At 56.4% G+C, this 19,013-nt stretch overlaps 3 protein-coding genes across 5 annotated transcripts in view; 2 read left to right on the top strand and 1 right to left on the bottom strand.

Annotated features, from left to right (window-relative positions):
- Positions 1-415: 415 nt before the first annotated feature.
- ICAM2 (intercellular adhesion molecule 2) lies at positions 416-7,394 on the top strand. Of its 2 annotated transcripts, XM_046674522.1 has the most exons (5): positions 416-559; positions 2,370-2,636; positions 3,830-4,147; positions 4,806-4,928; positions 6,784-7,392. In XM_046674522.1, the coding sequence occupies exons 1-5, from the start codon at positions 499-501 to the stop codon at positions 6,810-6,812; spliced, it is 798 nt and encodes a 265-aa protein (XP_046530478.1). In that variant the 5' UTR covers positions 416-498; the 3' UTR covers positions 6,813-7,392. The 2 variants fall into 2 exon arrangements, with proteins under 2 accessions (XP_046530478.1, XP_046530479.1); XM_046674523.1 differs by lacking the exon at positions 4,806-4,928 and having other exon boundaries at positions 6,784-7,394.
- Positions 4,967-8,176, bottom strand: PRR29 (proline rich 29). The gene is made up of 6 exons (XM_046674524.1): positions 8,102-8,176; positions 7,732-7,807; positions 7,453-7,559; positions 6,379-6,605; positions 6,189-6,259; positions 4,967-6,008 (listed from the first exon to the last, which is right to left on the bottom strand). The coding sequence occupies exons 1-6, from the start codon at positions 8,159-8,161 to the stop codon at positions 5,980-5,982; spliced, it is 570 nt and encodes a 189-aa protein (XP_046530480.1). The 5' UTR covers positions 8,162-8,176; the 3' UTR covers positions 4,967-5,979.
- A 5,924-nt stretch (positions 8,177-14,100) lies between these two features.
- The window catches only part of SCN4A (sodium voltage-gated channel alpha subunit 4), a 45,133-nt gene continuing 40,220 nt past the window's right edge, over positions 14,101-19,013 (top strand). For both annotated transcript variants that reach the window (XM_046677114.1, XM_046677113.1), the window contains exon 1: positions 14,101-14,214. The gene's annotated coding sequence lies outside the window, so the exon portion shown is untranslated. The remainder of the gene's footprint in view (positions 14,215-19,013) is intronic.

Raw genomic sequence — 19,013 nt, 5'->3', positions numbered from 1 at the left:
GCTCTCTACCTGCTTTGCTACTGTGGCCTTGTGTCTGGGGCCGGTCCTGATTTAGGACATTCTCCTCCCAGAGCGGACGCCAACAGTGTGTCCTGTGCGATTTGGGACTCCCCAGATCTGGGGCTGGTAGGCATCCCTGTCCTCTCTGCACACACAGCACAGCGGGACACTCTGTGAGGGCTCTTCACTCACACACAGGCAGAGCCATCAGCTGCTGCCCCTGCACAGGAGCAGGCCCAGAGTACAAGGTTATGCTCCTGCTTATCAGTGGCTTCCCAGCTTCCTGAATCTGATTTTTGAAGGCCTGGAGTCTTAGAGCTGGCCTTCCACGTGGCTCTCCAAAGACCACTCAGATAATAAGAGGAAATGTGGTCATCAGCTCACAGAAGGTTGGGCGTTCCAGGCTGCACAAGGAACCAGTCCATCATTCCCTGACCCGTCTGTGTCTCTCCAGACGGCCCTCAGCTGTTCCCTGTGAGCCCGTGGATATCACTCAAGATGTCCCCTTGTGGTTGCTGGGGCCTGCCGGTGGTCCTCCTCGCCCTGCTCTGCTGCCCAGGTGAGCTGGTGCCTGGGCTTCCTGGCTTGGCTCATGCCAGCCCAGAGGGTGGGCCGCCTGCTCCCCTGCCTTCAGGCCCCGGGAGGTTCCTAGTCCCAAAGTCGCTGAGGCTTTGAATACAGCAGCTGACCACCACGGGTACAGGATGCTGTGCCAGCCTGGCTTCCCCATGACCCTGGGGAAGTGGGTGGGCTCCTGACCTTTTGGACACAGGATTGAACAGGCCCCACAGCTTCATGGCATGTGGATGTGGCAGGTCATGGAGGCTGAGTGGTGGGCTGGGTGGGGGCCTCAGGAGGTGAAGGGATGCTGGGGTTCAGGGGAAAGCGAGGGCATGCCTCAGCTGTCTTCAGATGTGGCTAGGGGACAGCAGGGAGCGGCAGAGAGCATCACCTTCTGACCGTGGTTAAAGCAAAAACGAAACCCCTTCCAGTGGGTCCAGGGGACTGTGAAGGAAAATGCTGCCCTGTGCTGAGCACTCTGGTTTGGACGACCTGCCAGGTGCTTTTCAAGCACTGTCTCACTGAACCTTCATGACAACCCTGTGGCAAAGGGGTTACTAGCCCATATGACAGACGAAGAAACTGAGGCTCAGAGAGAGAAAAGCCCAAGGTCACACAGCTGGTACATGGCAAACTCAGGATTCAGTCCAGCTCTGTCCACCTGGAAAGCCCCTCTCTCGATGCTTCATTAAATGCCACTAACTGAGGGCTTAGTGGGGCCCAGGACATAGGGTGGGCCCAGCTGCTTGAGACGGAGACCTTCCTGGTCATTGCTGAGTGGGAGGTGAGCACAGAGGGCTCAATCTTTATGCATCAAATACTTCCTGAATGTGTCACACACAGGTCATTATGCTAAGCCCAAAGGGAAACATGCAGAACCAGGGCCCTGCCTTCGAGAACCTTCAAAATGACTAAGGGAGAGTCAGCATGAGTGTGAATCATTGCAAGGTGGTCCCATTACCTTCCTGACCCCTCCTCCCTGCCCCCTCGCCTTCCTCCTCGCTGAGCTCTGCTGTCCTGATCTTGTGAGTCCTCAAGCACACCAAGCACACTCCCGACCCAGGGCCGTTGTGCTGGTGGTCCCCTGTCCCTGGAACACTCCCCCCAGATATCTGTAGGGCTCACCCCCACCTCCCTCATCTCTCTGCTCAGATGTCGTTGTCTCAGTGAGGCCTGTGCTGACCACACTATTTATAGCGGCCATCCCACCTGCTCCCTATTTTCTTTCCCAGGCACTCACAACCGTCCGAAAGGCTGGCCATTTTGCCTGTTTTTATTGTCAGTCTCCTTCACTAGGATGTGAGCTCTGCAAGGGCAGGGTTTGGTCTGTTTTGGTCACTGCTGTATCTGCAGAGCCAGGGACAGTGCCTGGCACACGACAGCTGTTCAAAGAGTATATGCAGAAGAAAGGAAAGGAAGAAGGGAAGGGTTGACCGTAGGGGCACAGGGGCTCTGAGGACACAGTCCACCTCCATCTCAGAGAGGCATTCATGGAGGAGGGGACATTTGGGCTGGGCCTTGAAGGTCGAATAGGATCCCTCTCCGTGGAGATGGAAGATGTGCATGAGGAAGACCAAACTGGAGGTGCTGGGCTAGAGGAAGAACAACCAGAGGCAGGGAGACAGCGGGGGAGCAATCTCCTTTATCGATTCGTGAGGCAGTAAGGCCTGAACAAGGGGAGAGGAGCAGAGGGTCATCCCTGGCCTTTCTTCCTAGGCCCCTGCCCCTTGATCAGACTGCCAGTGGCGGGCAGCTCCACTGGGCGGGGCAGTGGGGATCTCTGCTGCCCAGTGTTTCTGGTCTTCCAGGGTCTTGTGAGACGGCGTTTGAGGTATACGTGCAGTCAGAGGTGCTGACGGTGGAATCCGGAATGACCTGGAAGGTCAACTGCAGTACCAACTGCACCGAGCCTGAGATGGGTGGCCTGGAGACCAGCCTAACCAAGAATCTGATGGATGAACAAGCTCAGTGGAAGCAGTTCTTGGTCTCCAATGTCTCCCAAGACATTGACTTGCATTGCTACTTCATCTGCTCCGGGGAACAGCAGTTAAAGACTCTGAACATCGGCACGTCCTGTGAGTGCTGCAACGCGGGGCCCTGCTTGCCCAGGGCAGAGCCTACATCTACTGAATGGTTACTGCCCCTAGCCACTGTCCTCACGGCCTCCACCTCCTTGGTAACAAGGAGCAGGACCCAGGCCACGGGCTCAGAATCTGCTCACACCCTTCCCTGGCCTCCTGGAGGCCCCTGGCAACCCCAGCTTTGAGTCTTGCTCAGAGGAGGACAATCCAAGAAAGGCTTATAGAAATTGAAAAAGTCAGTTCCCACACACTGCTCACAGTCTCCTCCAGCTCGGTAGCAGCCCGTCCCCGGAACATCCCACATCCCAGGACAAGTAGCGGGGACACCATCAGGAGGGTGGCACGCTCTCCAGTAGCCCCTTTGCCTCATGGACAGAAGGCTGAGGCGTCACTCAGTGCTTTTATCTTCCCCGGAGGACTCTTGGCAAATGTGGGAGCATCACACACACACACACACACCTGCCCACCAGCCTTGGAGACTTTCCTTTGGCAGGGATTCTCTCAACATCTCGGCACCAAGGGTATCGCTCGGGTCCTCCTGATTACCGACGTCAGCGGATCAAATGACCAGAAAGATATCCGAAATCCACCAGATTATCCTGGGGTGACGGGGGCAGGGTATCCTATTTCGGAAGAGAATCGAGGGTACCACTGAGGGCCCTGTTTAATAGATAAGGGATTGAGGTGACTATGAACCTGATCCTGGAGAACCTCGGCAGGTGTGGCTCCAGCCCCCACCTCTTAAGTGAGGAACTTCACAGTTCCTGGCCCAGTTCCAATGAGCACTCCCTTCTTTGTCCCTCTCAACATAATTATCCAACCATTTAATTTTTGAAATTTGTATTTAATTGCTGGAGAGGAAGGGGACAGATCCAAACTTTTTTTTTCTAGCTGGCTGTACAGTTTCTGGACCTTCTCTTTGTAGACTTACAACCACTTCCGTTCTTGTCCATTCCGGAAACCATCATGTCCATAAAACTGTCACCCAACACCTCCTTCACTCTACACTGCTTCCTTCTTCCTCTCTGTACACTCTAGAGCAGGCCAGGCCCCAGCCCACTTCCTCCCCAAGAAGCCCAGCCAGGGACCTGAGCACACTGTGGTGACAGGGAATGGGCCTGGCCAGGCGGGGCCTGCTGGAACTGCACCCCCATCCTGACCAGACCTCCCTCCTTTCTTCCCTGCAGACCTTCTGGAGCAGGTGCTGCTGAAGCTGCAGCCCACTCGGGTGGCTGTGGGCACATGGTTCACCATCGAGTGTAGGGTGCCCGCTGTGGAAGCCTTTGAGAGCCTAACCCTCATCTTGCTCCGTGGTAAAGAGACTCTGCACAGAAAAACCTTCGAGAAGACACCAGGCCCCCAAGAGGCCGTAGCCACGTACCAGAGGCTAGCTCACAGGAACGACAGCCACCACAACTTCTCCTGCAGAGCCGAACTGTCCCTGCATTCTCACAGCAGGGACGTGATTTTCCGTATCTCAGAGCCCCGGATGCTTGACGTCTACGGTGAGCGGGAGCCCCCAGGACAGAATAGGGAAGGACAGGAATCTCACTGTTCGCCCCTTGGGGGAAGAAAAGACCTTTGCCCCACTCTCTGCCAGCTCAGGGGGTAGGCACCTAGGGACCCCACAATTAATCCTAAGGGTTTCTCTTGCTCCCTCTCTTCCCTGAAGCTGTCTCCAAGTTCCCAGCTTGGACTTGGCCATTAGTGACCTGTGTGACCTTGATCAAGTCAACTCTTTTCTCTGGGCTTGGCTCCTCCCTACAAGGAGGAGTTTGGCCTGACTGACCCCTAAGGTCCCCTGACTGTTTATGACTCTGGAAGGCCAATGAGCTTCCTGTCTTCAGGGAGTTTGGCAGAAGCTCACTCAGCTCTGCCTAGGAAGAGACTTGGCCTGGACCATGCCACTGTCTGGGCTGTGGTGTCTAGCAACCATATGCTGGTGCCAGGGGGATATCTGCCCTCACAGTCTCACAGAGGCCCGGCTGGTGGCCTGGACTCCTCCTGCCTTTCCCCTAGATAATACCCCATTCATCTCTGCAACACAGGGTGACTGCAGGATGGACGAGGGGCGGGTAGGTGATGGGTGGACCTCTCCTCCCTCTTGGGCCCTGGCACCCGAGACCAGAGGACTTCTAAGACCATGGTCTCCTCCCTCCCCAGAGCCCATGCAGGACAACCAGATGGTCATCATCATCACGGTCGTGTCGGTGCTGCTGTTCTTGTTTGTGACGTCCATTCTGCTGTGCTTTGTCCTCGGCCAGCACTGGCGCCAGAATCGGAGGGGTAATTATGGAGTGCAGCCCCAGACTTGAAGGGGCCTGGGATGGGCCACTGGAACTCAGCGTGGCTCCTCAGGGTTGTGGTCCAGCCCTGGCTGAAGGACTGTGACAAGCAGCAGAGGACTTTGGAGACAGTTCTTTTTCTAGTCTAAATACAAAACTTGGACTTAACCCTGTGCCTCACTGTCTCCGCCTCACTGTCTCCTCCTGGGATAACACTCAGCAGCTGGGAAGGGGACCCACCAGGCCTGGACTTCTCTCCCCAAATGTCTCCTCAGCCTCCCTCAGCTCTCTCCTTCACAGGGGCCTTCCAGAGCCCTGGCCAGCCCAGGTCTCGGGGCGCCCCCATGCTGACCAGCCCAGGTACCAGACCCACCCTCATCAGGCTGAGTGACTAATTCCTTCTGAGGGAGTGGAGGAGACACACCCTGGCCCTCTGGCGGGGCACAGAGACAGACGCTCTGTTCCCACGTGGCCCCTCAGGACTCCAGGCCACTCCTGTCAGAGTAGGACATGGCTCTGACCTCTCCTTTCTGCCAACAGAGCCAGGGTGGGGATGCCTTGAGAACTGGCTCGGCTCCAGGACCCTCCCAGCCAGGCCTCTCCTCCATCACTCTGGGCCTTCAGAGATCTGTGGACAGCAAAAGCAGGCCTCCCCTCTCAGCTCCTGCCCCATTATTAGGCCAAATCGAGCCCCCGCTGCCCTGGCCGTCCCAGAGAGAGGGATGAGCAGAGGTCGAGGAGGCTCTGGTTCCCAGGCCTCCCCTTAGCCTGAGCAGGAAACAGTAGGGCAGAGCTGGGCCTTCCCATAGCTTCTGGGCCCTGGAAACTGCCCTAAAGAGCTCTTACTCCAAAGCAGAGATTAGGCCGTTTCAAGGTCTCAGAAGAGGGGACTGAGTCACCCGGAAGGAGAGGCTTGGTTGGAGTTGAAGGGGAGAAGCACTGCCAGGCATGGGTGCAGAGTCAGCAGTCACTAGATGGGTACTTGGGGGCTCCAGGGCCATTTTTCAGCCTTGCAGTGAAGCTGGTGCGGGTCCCAGGGCCAGCATCTGTCCTCATGGTAGGCTCTCGGCATCATAGTAGTCTGGGGAGACAGCACCCTCATCTTGACTCCCTCCTGCCTCAGTGGACCCCAAGGAGGGACAGCAAAGGGGACAGGCCAGTTGCCTACTGCAGTGACAATAGAAGCCCCCTCTGTTCCCCGCAGGGAATCTGGCCCTCCTGGCCTCCTGACCCACCCTAGGCCCACCCACCCTGCCCCTACCTGAAGCTGGGAGTACATCCGCACCCACAGTCCCTGTGGCACTGGGGGGTGGGGGTGGGGGCACGAGTCTCCTGAGACGGAGAAGAGAAAAGAAAGACCCCCATCAGAAGTGGCCTCTGAGGTTTCACCCACAAATGTCTCCAACCCACCCCCAGCCCCTGGCCAGCGCCCAGACCCCCGCCTCACTTACGTCCCCCTTTTCCTGGAGGCAGGAGGGTGGTGCTCAATCTTGGCCGTGTCCTGCAAGTGGGACTGATGTGGGGGAGGGAAAAGGAAAGAGCCCGGCCAGGGTAGCAGGGGGCCCAGAAGGGGCCTCGGGCAGGGCAGGTAGTGGTGGTGGAACACCACAGGCCCTTCCTCCTGGACTCGCATGTCCTCCTCCTCCTCATACTCCTCCTGGTGGCCTTCCAGGTAGACCTGGGGATTGTGTAAAAGGGGGAGGGGAGATGATGATGCAGGCTCAGGCTCTCCCTACCCCCACTCCTCTGGTCCTGAGTTATTTCTCCAGATACACGTCGTGAAATGGCTTCTGTGGACTGAGCAGTAATGACATGCAAGCAAGACACTTTGGAGACATTGCTTCCTTATTTTGCAGGTGGGGAAACTGAGGCTCAAAGAGGTTGAGCAACTTGTCCAAGATCACCCAGCTAATAAGTGGCCAAACAGAGACTGGAAGAATCCAGGTGTGACTCCAGAGCTGGGGTGGGAGTCCAGAAGCCGCCCTTGGCCTCTCTCCCAGTCCCTGGACCCACCACCGTCCCATCAGTGAGGGGGCACTTATCCCCGGGGCCACCTGGGTGTTAGGGGCAGCAGCAGCTCCTGCCAGCCTGGATGGTGGACACACCCCCCACCTCCTCCAAGCATCAAAATCCTACCTGGCTTTCAACGCTGATTCTAAGGCCACCTGCTCCTCCTAAGAGGCTTTCCACACCTCCCAACCAGGTGTGTACTCACGTTTTGTACCTCTCCGTGTGCCAGACACAGCCAAAGCCACTTTGTATTCAGAGTCTTTCATTTATTCATTCACGTGTTTAACAAATATTAATTGAGATCCTAATAAGTATCAGGCCCCTTGCAGACCCAGGGTACAATGGTGCCTCCCCAGACCCAGCCAATAGGTATGGGCTGGCATCCCACTTCTCTGGCTCCTCTGTCACCTGGTCCTTTTTCTCAAAGGGGAGACCCCAGACAGATCCCCACCCCTAGACCTGCAGGTGGGCGGCCCTGGTGGCCCACCCCTACCTCCCCACCCCAGGACACACACCTGCGGGTGGGGCAAGGCGGGCCCGGGGTTGAGCGCCGCTGCCACCAGGCGACTCAGCAGCAGCTGGTGCATCTGCGCGTTCTGCAGCATCATCAGCTCCAGCAGGTCTAGGGAGCGGGGGTTTAGCAGGCCCGCGCCGGGTCTCCCCTGCCCTCTGCCCCGACCCCAGGGCCTTTTTGCCGATGCTCACCCCCAGGGGTGCGGGAGGGCTGCAGCGCGGACGCCCAGAGAATGTGCGGGGCGGAGCGGGGCACAGAGAGGGTGAGCCCCAGCTCTCACCTTCCTTCACACGGCCCGGCTGCGGAGGCGGAGGTGGGACGGCCCATGGGACGGGCTGCAGGACGGTCACCCAGGGCTGGGAGAGGGGAGACTCAGCTGGATAGGCGGGGAAGGGATGAGGGGGGTGCGACCCACCGCCACCCCCGCGAGTTGCCTCCCTAACCCCTCAGGGGCCGCGTTCTCCCCTCCGCGCCCCTACGGCTTCCCCTCTCCGTGTCAGGTCTCTTCCTCTCCGGCCAGTGTAGCTCTCTTCACCCCCCACCACTCCCTCCAGGGTCCGGCCCCTCCAGGAACGGCTCCCTAACTCCACCAACCCCCAACCCCAGGCCTCCTCGATAAAGGCCGGCTCCTCTCCCGGCTCAGCCCTCACCGTAGGGGCTGCACCCTGTGGTGGGGGACGACTCCAGCTCCCTCCAGGCCCCGAGGCCATGGCCGGATATGTAGGTCTGGGTTACCTAGGCGACAACAGCGACGCCAAAGTCTCCTCCCACGCATGCGCAGATCTCGCCCCGGCTCCAGTCCTGGGTGCCGCTGGCCTTGGCCCTTCTGCTCTCTTTTCTCTGCCTCCGGGGAAACGGGGTCCCCGAGGGCACCCCCCCCTTCCCCAGGAGACCCCTCCAATCCTCCTGCACCGGGCTCCCTGGACATCGCGTCTTATTCCTCGCTGTACCTCTCACCCTTCTGCATCCCTAGTCCCGGACCTGGTGGGCCTCTGTTTGTTGAGTGAATGAGTGAGGAGCTGGGCCCAACTCAGACACTTGATTTTCAGGTCCCAGAGCCCAGCTGACTAGGATGAGGAGTTATGCAGGAATAGAGAATTCGTAGGAGCAGGCTTGGGAGCAAGGGGCACATGAGTGCAAAGGGCAGAGGATCTGCTCCCTGTCACTCTGAATCAGAGGGGCGTCCTGCAGGCTGAGTGGTTTTTGGAGACCAAGGAAGGAAACACCAACCAAGTTCACAGACAAGGCTGGGCCCAGGCCAGAAACAGGTGGCTGGCGCCTTGACTCCCACCTTGTAGCTGTTTGTAGCTCGCTGGTTCCCAGCCAAGGTGAGCTGCTGCTTCGCAGGGGTGGAGAACCCTGGGGAGTTCAGCACCAGAGCCTCCAATTGTCCCTCATCCTGGAAAAATAACCAAAGCAGACATTCTTTTGACAGGAAGTTATCAAGATCTTCTTTTCTTAAGAACAGGTGAGGGGAGAGATCTATTTCGGCACCTGGGACCTTCCTAAGATAGGCTCTGAGCAGCAGTCAAGGGAAATCTGGACAGGAAACTGGAATTAGCACCCCCTGAGTTGCCCTTCCCCCACCCTCCACTTCCGTGCAGCTTCCCTTCCCAGCAGTCCTGTTGTCCAGAACCAGAAAGACTAGAGCCTTGTGCCCTAGTCCCTGTCTCCTGGGGAGGGGCCCGTGCATTGGCTGTCCCTGTGGGTCTTATGGCTTCAGCAGCCATCCACAAGCTGAGATCAGGTGCTGTGATCACAACCCCCAGTGAGTGGGAAGGACGCAGAGGCGCATCTTTCTGTCTCCCCCTCATTCCAGGGAGAAAGAGAAAACAACCCCTGTGCTCACTATCAGCAAACCTTGACCAGGGAGGTGTCTGCGTGTGCAAGGCGCCCTTCTGAACACTGGAGACACAATAGTGTATCCTCACTTCTTCCAGCAGTGTTGGGAAGAGAAATCGTACCCAGGAAAAGAGAGCAAAAATACGAGACTGTCCAAAGTTCCATATGGGTGAAATATACAGGAAGGGGTCATGAAAAAGAGAGGACTCACTGAGGGATGGCCTTCTGAGAGAGGAGGAGGCCCTTGGGATGGGGCCACGCAGTGTGGGAGGGAGAAGGCCTGAGCAAAGGCACAGATGCAGGATTGGGCAGGGCCTGTAAGGATCCAGTGTCTGGCTGTGGTGGAGGAGCGAGGCAGAGAGAAGTTCTGGTGGCCTACTTGAAGAACAAGTTATGGAACTTAGGCTTTGCCATGTGGGTAACGGAGAGCTCTTGGTGGGTTTCGAGCAGGAGAGAAATAAGGGGCGATGTGTGCACAGCCACATTTTAGGAAGATTCATCTTGTTCCTCACATCTTTGTTTATGTCAACCAGAATTAGAACAAATGTCTGATAGAGCTGTATCCTCTCAAGGGAATACTATTCAGCCATTGACAGTTTTGGTATAGCTATATCTATTGATGTGGAATGAGGCCCAAGAGAGTTGAGCAAAACAATCAGTAAGCATAGTAAGTTTTTATTTTTGTTTTAAAAATCATATGTATATATTGCTATATATATGTATATATTGCTATATATATATCTGTGTGTGTGTGTGGAGAGAGAGGGAGGAAGAGAGAGGGAGGGAGGGAGACAGACAGAGAGACAGAGACAGATACAGAGACAGGGAGGGAGGGAGACAGAGAGGCAATTATAGAGAAGCTGTCAGGGACCACCTACCCACCCCCCAGCCTCCCTCGGGGGTCTCCTGCAGTTGGTTCCTGCCCTGACCTACAGTCTCTCCACCTGGAGATATTTTCTGGCCACAGGTGAGGCAGGCCAAAAGTCACCCCAGGAGCAACCATGAAGCATTAAGGGACAGGAGTTGATGGTAAACTCCCCAGTCTCCTGGCTTCAGTGGAACAACTCTGAGCGGTCTTCCCCACAGACTCTCAGCATCCCTGTGGCCTTGTGCCTTAGTTGTCCCAGTGACAGCCCGCTCATGAACACACACTTTATTGGCTGTGCTCCTTTCCCTGTCACTTCTCCACTTCCTCACTGTGCTTCCTGGGATCTCCTTCGAGACAAACTACTTGTTCCCAAATCCTTGTCTCAGGCTCTGTTTTCGGGGGAATCCAAACTAAGACACTAGCCTCCCACTTTTTCCACATTTGCCCCAGCCTGCTGAAAACTCCTAGAAAAAGCTATTCTAACAGCTCTGTGATAAATTTGTGTTCAGTGAAGTGAAATACCAAAATAGACATAGAAGAAAGTTCATCTGAGAGTATAATGGTCAATGGATTAAACAGAGGCAAAGCTGGAGGCAGAGAGGCCAGCAAGGAGGCCGCCACCCTCAACCCTCTAAAGGAAGCCCAGAGCAGGCTGGAGGTGGCTGTGGAAAACAGGCAGAAGGAGGTGACCATTTCAAAACCTCAGATATAAGATTGCTGGTGAAGCCTACATGAAACTTGGATTTTGGAAGACGGGGCTGAGGTAAAAACTATCCAACATCTGGTATTCAGAGTTCTTCGTCAAAGGAAACAGGAGCATTTGCCATGTGGAGAAAGGAAGAGCCACATGCTTATCTGTCAGAGCTATTTTGCTACAGAAGGTCTAACATCAGTCCGGCAGTGGGGGAGGTGACTTTCTGGGTACTTGCCTCCTATTATTTTCTTTGAGGCATTGAACACCCCACCTATTTCCTTTTTATTTTTTTCTCAATGGGGACTCTGGTTTGCATCTTTGATTTTTTGCGTTTGTTTTTTAGCGGCCCAAGACAATATGTACCAAAAGTCTTCCCTGTTACCTTGGTAAATCTATTTCTGGAAATAAGCTAGACATGGAAAAAGACCTCTTGTCAAATGTATTCATCACAGTGTTATTTTTAAGAGTTGAAAATTGGACATTATCCAATGTCCAACCACAGGGGCCTCGTTATGTAAATGAAGGCAATGCACTCAAAAGAATAGTGTACGGTCATTAAAAACCACAGAACTGGAAAAATGAGCCCCCACCCCCACCTCCTCACATAGAAATAGAGAGAAAAGGAAACTTTCTAAGAATTCACGTGGAAATTCAGTGCTTCCTTTTGGTACAGATGAGAAATCACGCAGAGAGAAGACCCAGCAACGGGCCCTTCTCTTGGGCCCGGAGGTGCAAATTGGAAGGACCTAGAATGTGAGGATTGGAGGAAAGGAGCTAAATACAGCTTTGCAGAATTACATGACTAGCTGGATATGTGGGGAGAAGGAGCCTTGAAAACACAGCAGAGAAGAAATTCCATTTTTCTCCTTACAGCTCTGACTACTGAGTTACATATCTGGCTTTTGGACAAACCACTGTGGCCAAGAGGACTGGCCAGACCTGGGTAACATGTCCATCTCGGTGGCTGGGGCAGAGTGGCTGTCCTGTAATCAGCAGCCCCACCAGAATCACATATTTGGAGTAGGGCAGGAGCAGTTCCCCAAAGGAAGGAGGAATATTGTTATCAAGAGCGGGAGGCATTGATTCCCTTTGGGCTGTGGGAAAAGGTCATATTTAACATACAGCTTTTGTTTTTCAATCAGCCCCATCCCTAATCCAAATGGCACCTTGCGAAAATTAGAAAAATTAGCCCCTTCCTCTAGAAATTTTGCCACTAACTGCTAGAAAATTGTCCTCTTCAATACACTAACCTATAATGCCTACAAATGTGATTGGTGCCCAGAATTGTGCGGTGTACAACCTACAACTGAATGCAGCAGCCCTGCCACTTTAGACGTTGTGATTCCCTTCAATTACTTCAATCTCTCATCAAAGAAAGTCTTACCCCATAGAGCTTTGGGCAGTGGTGAGGCAGAGGCCAAAAGGACAGAGCATAAATGGGAATGACAACCGCCTCCCACCACCTCTCCTCCAGTGCCACAGACAGGGAGCAATGCACTGTCGAGGGAAGAGTGACCAGGACTTCCAGACAGTGGCTGGCAGCAAAGCAAACTGGAGCCGCAGCAGGTCCAGGAGGGCTGAGAGAGACCCCAAGGAGCAGCTTCAGGGAGACAACTTGGGAAGGATCTGAAACAAAATGCTGGCTTTTCCTCTGAAAGCTAGAAGCAGCAGATCTTTGCAGAGAAGAGGCAGGGCGGGCAGACACCAGATTACATTAACAGTAAAACTACATGGAAACCTTTTGTCAGAAAGGTTAGTGAGCAAGCAGGATGGAGAACCAGGCACAGAGAACAGCGCTGGCTCACACGTAGGCCTAGAAGACACACCTGTGAGGGTGTGGGGTGACTCAGTGCGGCCGAGATGTGGGAAGTCCAGGCATGGCAGGGACGTCTCAGACGACAGGCCTGGCTCCCAAGGAGGGGTTCCACAGAGCTGAGGCCAGATCCACAGAGTCTCTGGGAGGAGAGGCGCCAACATGACCACCACCTGGACTGAGGGTCACCACTCCCCAGGCCTCCCTGTGCCCATCTTAAAGGCCACTCTCTGCTGGGCTCTGCTCAGGCAGAACTCTGGCTTCCAGAAGAGACGGTGGCAGGGATGTTGGGAGACTGGGAGGAGCAATGCAGGGAGCTTTGAGGAACAGTTACTCTGACTCACCCAGGGATTCTCCTGTCTGCCTGGGGCAGGCGCTGGTGGGCCGGCTGTGAGACGGGTCATTCACAACAGCACCACTAGGGGTCACCACAGCCCCAGTGGGAAAAGGGGGAGTGGGGGCTGAGGGAACTTCATTCCTCCCTCCACCACATCCCCTCCCCAAGCTGAGAGACAGATGTCTAGCTAGTTGGGTGGGGAGGGGGAGTAGTGGTGGAGAAATGACCCTTGAGACTGCTGTGTGGTCCAACTAAACAGCTGTGTGTGTGTGTGTATGTGTTTGGGTGATTGTGATATGCGGGTGTGGGTATACAGATAGGCATACACTTGATAAAAATCTGGTGACCATATACGCACGTATAGGTGGCCGCGTGTACATGTGAATGGGAGCATGTACATGGGTGCAGACAACTACAAGGATATAAGTAACCAGCGTGGAAATGCACAAATGCATAGCCTGACTGTGGTGTGGGGGTGTGTACACACAGAAGTACCCTTGATAAAAGTCTAGTGTCTGCGTTGTGTGGCATTTGTGTTCATCTGGGCAGGAGAGTACATATGGGTATATTTGTATAAAAATACGTATATATGAACAAGCCTGATGTGAGTGTGGGAGCGTGTCTGTATGTGTGAGCAGTACATGTGTGTGAACGGGTATAACACGCAGTGGAAGTGTTTGTGTAGATATACGAGGGTGATTTGCATGTATGGCTGAGTGTGTGTGAGGGCAGCATTTGTTGGGGCGGCACATACATGAGTGTGTACCACAGTGTGTGTGAGTGTGAGCCAGTGCCGGCTGTGGGAGTCCTTCTGGGAAGGAGTGTGAAAGGAGACTCCAGTGTGAGAAGCAGCCTGTGTAAGTTTGTCAAGGGAGGGAGAGGAACTGCGTGTGTGGGCTCACACGTGTGCCCCAGGGTGCGTGAATGTGTGGGCATGGGCGAGTGTGTCACACTCGGTGGCTCCCGGTCAGTGGGCCCCCAGCCCGGCGGTGCCAGGCTGAGTCCAGAGCACACCCGGTGAGGGAAGTGGCCGAGGCTCCCACCTGAAGATTGGCCCAGTCCTCAGGTTTCACTCATGACCCTGTGACATCAGCGGCAGCAGCTGTCCCCGCCGGCCCGGCCCCCCGGCCAAGTCCCCCAGAGTCGCAGCCGCAGCCGCGGTGGGCACGGCGCTCCGGCTCGGCACAAGCACTCCGCTCCCGTCCAGCAGTGAGTACTGCGCCCCTCGGCACCCGCCGGCCGCCCCGAGGGCAGTCCACCCCGAGGGGCAGGGCACCCTGGCCCCAAGCCCAGCCTGGCTCCGAGGAAGTCACCACTTTGCTCTGGGCACCGCTTGTCGTCCTGCCCACATTGGGCCCTGCCCGGCGGCTGCCCCTGCCGAAGCTCCTTGAGCCTTGACCCTCTGTCCCCAAACTTGCCTTTCTCTGCCCTGTCATCTGCTCTCTGTACCCTTGCCTGGCTGGCTGTCCCTGCCCTCAGCAAGGGTCCTCACCCTGGTCACAAATGGCCCGGTGGCTAAGGCTCAGCTCTGGACGGGCACAGGGTGACCCAAGGGACAGGCGCTGGGCTGAGTTCTTCAGGAGAGGAGGCGGAGGAGTCAGAAGAGTGGCTCTGCTCGGCCTGTGTGCCGTGGCCCAGAAGGCAGGCGTGGGGGAGGAGAGCGGGAGGCCGGGTGGGGGTGGCGGCGGCTCCTTTGCTCGGCTGAAATAGGAGTCTGCGAGATGCCAGCAGAGGACACGTCTCCGGCTGCGCCGCCCGCCTGGGCTCTGCCCACTGTCCCTGCCTCTCCTCGTGCTTGGGGCACAGTTGGGCTCCTTGCCTGGAGAAGTCGACAAGGAGAGGGGCCCAAGGAGTGGCCCTACGTAGCGCAGGGGGCACTGTGGACGGCTAGCCAGAAAGCCTGGTGTGGGGAAAGGACGTCGGGCCACAACACTGAGGGGACTCTGGGGCACTCAGAAGGAGAGTCAGGGCCAGGGAGGGTGTTGGGGAGCGGGGGATGCCAGGGCAGAGCGCAGTCCCCCTCCCCCCTGCCTGCTGGTGTATCTGGGCACCCAGGACTCTGGGGAGTGGGGGGGGGCAGCGGCCGGGGGAGCAGGTGGAATGGTCTGAGCAGAGATGGCGGAAGGTCAAAGAGGTGCGTGGCTCTGATGGGTGGTGTGGTGTGAGGGTTGTTGCTGTCCAGAGTGGGGGCATTTGTCCAAAAGATTGGAAAGTCCCGGTCTAGAGGGCCTGGAGGGTGGGGTGGGGGCTGCTTGAGGCTTTCCAAGAATGCACTGGTGTGGGAGGGCGGGCCTGAGCCCCTTCCCACTCCAGCCAGTGGAGCGCTGCGTCTCGCTGCCCCTCCCCGCTGCTCGCCCTGTCACAGGAAGGGGCCAGGTCGTGATGAGGACTCTGGCGCCCTACTGTGGGGACGCGGGAGCTGGCCCTCCAGGTGGAGACTAGACATATTCCCCTCCCACCCACGCCACCTGCAGCGAGGCTTGCGCAGGAATAAATCACCCTAGAGACCAAAGGAGCCTTGAAGTCCATTTAATTCAGCTCCTAGCAACGAGCCAGCTTGCCGAGAGTAGCTAGAGACAAGTTTGGGGCCAGTCTGGCTTGTCTGGAGAGGGGAAGGGGCTGATAGAGAGGAGATGTGGAGCCAGGGGCAGACGTGATTGTCACTCATCTGTGACCAAGGCTGTGACTGCCAGGCAGGGCCCTAAGCAAAGTTAAGGAGACCCCAGGGGTGGCAGTGGTTGGACACAGGTGTGCAGGGCAGGGGTTGGGGGCAGAGAGGGCTGGTTCTCCTACGACCCTCCAGATTCTTCTGGAGTCATCCCCAGTACCCTGCCTGTGTCTGGTGGCCTCACTCTGTGTGGCAGTGGCGTGGACAGTGGTGGTCATCGCACTCGTATTTGGAGCCACATCACCTGTGTGGGACAATGCAGGGACCCAGACAGAACCCAAGGGCCCACCCCATCTCCATCCCAGCCACCTCTCAAGGGATTGGCTGGGACTTTACTGGGTTAGGGGAAGGTAATTAAGGATCCTTCCTAGGTGGCCCCATCCCAGCTTGGCCTTGGTTGTCATTTCTGATTGGGAACCTGCATGGGGTGGGGGCTCGGGACTCAGTGTCACCTTCCCACCTCTAGGCTGAGTGTCAAGTGTCACTCAGTGTGGCCTGAGTGTCAAGGCCTGCCCAGTTGGCTTCACCACCATACATTCTGTGCCCCGACCCCGGGCCCAGGCCAAGGGGAAGCCCTGAGTTTGATGCTAAAGGCATAGAACTCCTGACCAGATGTCGGGGATGGTCCTGACAAGATCCCTGCCTTTGGGGGCAACTCTAGACAGAACAGAGAAAAGTGGCAGGAGGGGGTAGGAGTGACACTGCTGGGGGTGGGGCTCAGAGAAGGCTCCCAGGGGGAAGCATAGCCAGAGGGAATTGGACCTTACAGAGAGGACTCGAAAGGCTCCCTCCAGGTGATGGGAGAGAGATACATGAGATACATCGAAAGGAAAAGAAAAATCTGAGCCCCGAGGCCTCTGAGAGCAGGTAGAGAAGGGAGGGGACGGAGGAGGGGCATGTCAACAACCACGGTACAGGTTATACAAACCTTTGGTTCCTTGAGTCCTCTTATAGGGTGGGCTCAGGCTCAGAGGGTCCTGTCACTTACCCGGGGCACGTAGTTAGTGAGTTGCCAGGGCTGTGTCCACTGGCCAAGGGCCCCGCTCCCTGGGGAAGAGCTGTCGCTAGTGCAGGGCTGGGACGGGGCAGAGGTCGCTCCTGAGACCTGGGGTCAGCTGGGTTCCCGTGGACAGCCCCGGGCTGGGAGAGGTGTTGGGCCTCCTGCAGGGGTCCCCAGTTCTGCAGTGGCAGGGACAAGCCACGGCTCCCGTCCCTGTGGCTCCATCAGAAGGTGCATCTGGGGCTGGGGAATCCCAAGTTCCGTCCATTCCACCACCCCTGCCCCAGGCCCTTCATGTGCGCTGGCCCCCATTTTGCCTCATCAGCAACAGCTATTTTTATTCCCCGCAGTTTTCAGTCAACAGTCCTTGTTGGGGGGATGGGATAGCAGGAGGAGCAAGAGGAGCTGGAGGAGCCCACAGGCAGCAGGGGTGGCAGGTGGGCCACTGTACCCCTCAAAGGGCAGGCTGCCCCGCTTCCTGCAGGCCTCCTTGCCCTCTGCCAGGAGCCCTAGCCTAAATGGAAAGTGCAAAACCACAATAGTCACTGGACCCCACTCTGTTTTTGAACTGGTTTGTGAAACCAGGTGCCCCCCCAGCATCACCAGGTAGGTGCTAGAAGGTCATGGTCCAGTTTAGACTGGGGTGGCAAGATAGCTTAGTGGTTAAGAGCCAAAGTCTCTTTCGAGAGCCCCCAGGATGAGCCTCCAGCCCCAGTTTACTACGTAAACAACCCCTGACGAGTTCCTTACCTTCTCTGTGCCTCAGTTTCCCTATCTGTTAAATGGAGTGATAACAATATGCTTGGCAAATAGTCAGCTCTCCGTAAGTGTTAATTAGTAGTTAATTATTACGGCTGTTACCAGGCTATGGCTCTGAATAGACGTCTCCTAGTGCAGGTAACAGAAGGAGGGAAGGAGCTCTGAGGAGGTGGGCTGCACGGCAAGACCAGGACAACCTCATCCAGCTCTGGGCGCCACGCGTAGCTGGGAGCACGAGTGTTTTTCTTTCCCAGCTGATCTCCCTCAGGGGATGGAGATCCTTTTATAAAATGGATGGCAGAGCCCCTTCCATGAGGGTCTGCAGTTTGCAAAGGTTGTCCTGAGAAGCCAAAAGAGCAAAGCAGAGGCCCTCCGGCTCACATTTTAGTAGGATTTGCCTGTGACTCTCATCTTTTTTGAGGCTCGTAAGTTCTTGATCAGCCTAATTTTGGAGAAGGCTCTTTTACCAAAGTAGCTGGTGAGAAAACATCCCTGGAGCGGTTTCTGGGGTAAAGCAAAGTTCCCTGAGCCAGTGGCAGGGCCAGGCCGGCGAAGGGGGCAGGACACAGTGCTTCAGCCTATCTTGAGGTTCCAGGTTATAGGCCCGAGTTATGCAGGCAGCTAGAGGCCCACTTGTCCTGGTGCTGGTGACCACGACCCCAACTCCTAGGGCCTGGCAGGGGCCTGGAGCCCCAGTGGGGAGAGCGCAAAGTCCACTCTACCCCGATGGTTAGGGGTTGGTGGAGAGAATGGGGGCCCAGGTCGGCCCTGGAATTCTCTAGGCCCAGTATCAGGTTCAAACAGTCCTCTTGTTGGCCTCTTTGTGGACCCAAGGCAGGAAAAAGGCCTGTCTGCTGCGGTCTGGGAGGGGCGAGGGGGCGGGGCCAAGAGAGAAGAGAACAGAGGAAGGCGTCTCTGGCGTGGACCAGGGTGGACCCTAGGTTGGAGCAGGCAGGGTGAGGGGAGGCAGCCCACTGGGCAGGGGGTGGATCTGCCCACGAGCCAGGGAGGTGGGCCTAGGCGCAGAAGGGGGTGTGCATGCACAAACTGGAGGGGGCGCATCCATAAAGCCACGGTCACCATGCTTGGGGGCTCCCTAGAAAGAGCTGAGCCAGCAGAGGGCAGGCAGCCCCAGGCCTGGATAGAACTAATCAGCTCCCCCACTCCCCCCAGCCCCCTACCCCGACGCCTTGGAGCAGCTGGGAAATGACTCATAGAAGCAATGAGTGAGTGTGTGTGTGGGTGTGTAAGACTGGGTTGCAGAGGGAGTTGGGGGGTATATAAGGATTGATTGGTACAAATAAAAACCAAACCTCAAGGAGGGCTCTTTAACAAACTATTGACCTGTGTTCCCACCACCTACAACTCCCAACACGAGGCCTCAGGAGGCCTAAGCCCCATCCTGCCAGGGCCTGTCAGAGGCCCACCCCAGCCCACGCTTTTCAGGGGCCTGGCCCAAGGCCTCTGGTCTGCCCTTTAAAGAAGACAGACAGGTAAGGGTCAGGCCAGGCTAGGGGACAACCTGGAAAAGTCCTCAACTTGGGCGTGCCCTGTGCTGGGGGAGGGCAGCCATGCCCAGCC

This window comes from Equus quagga, chromosome 11 (genome assembly GCF_021613505.1).
Source record: "Equus quagga isolate Etosha38 chromosome 11, UCLA_HA_Equagga_1.0, whole genome shotgun sequence".
Lineage (NCBI taxonomy): Eukaryota > Metazoa > Chordata > Mammalia > Perissodactyla > Equidae > Equus > Equus quagga.
Note: the sequence above shows the minus strand (reverse complement) of the source record. Positions and strands in the feature narration are given on the sequence as shown.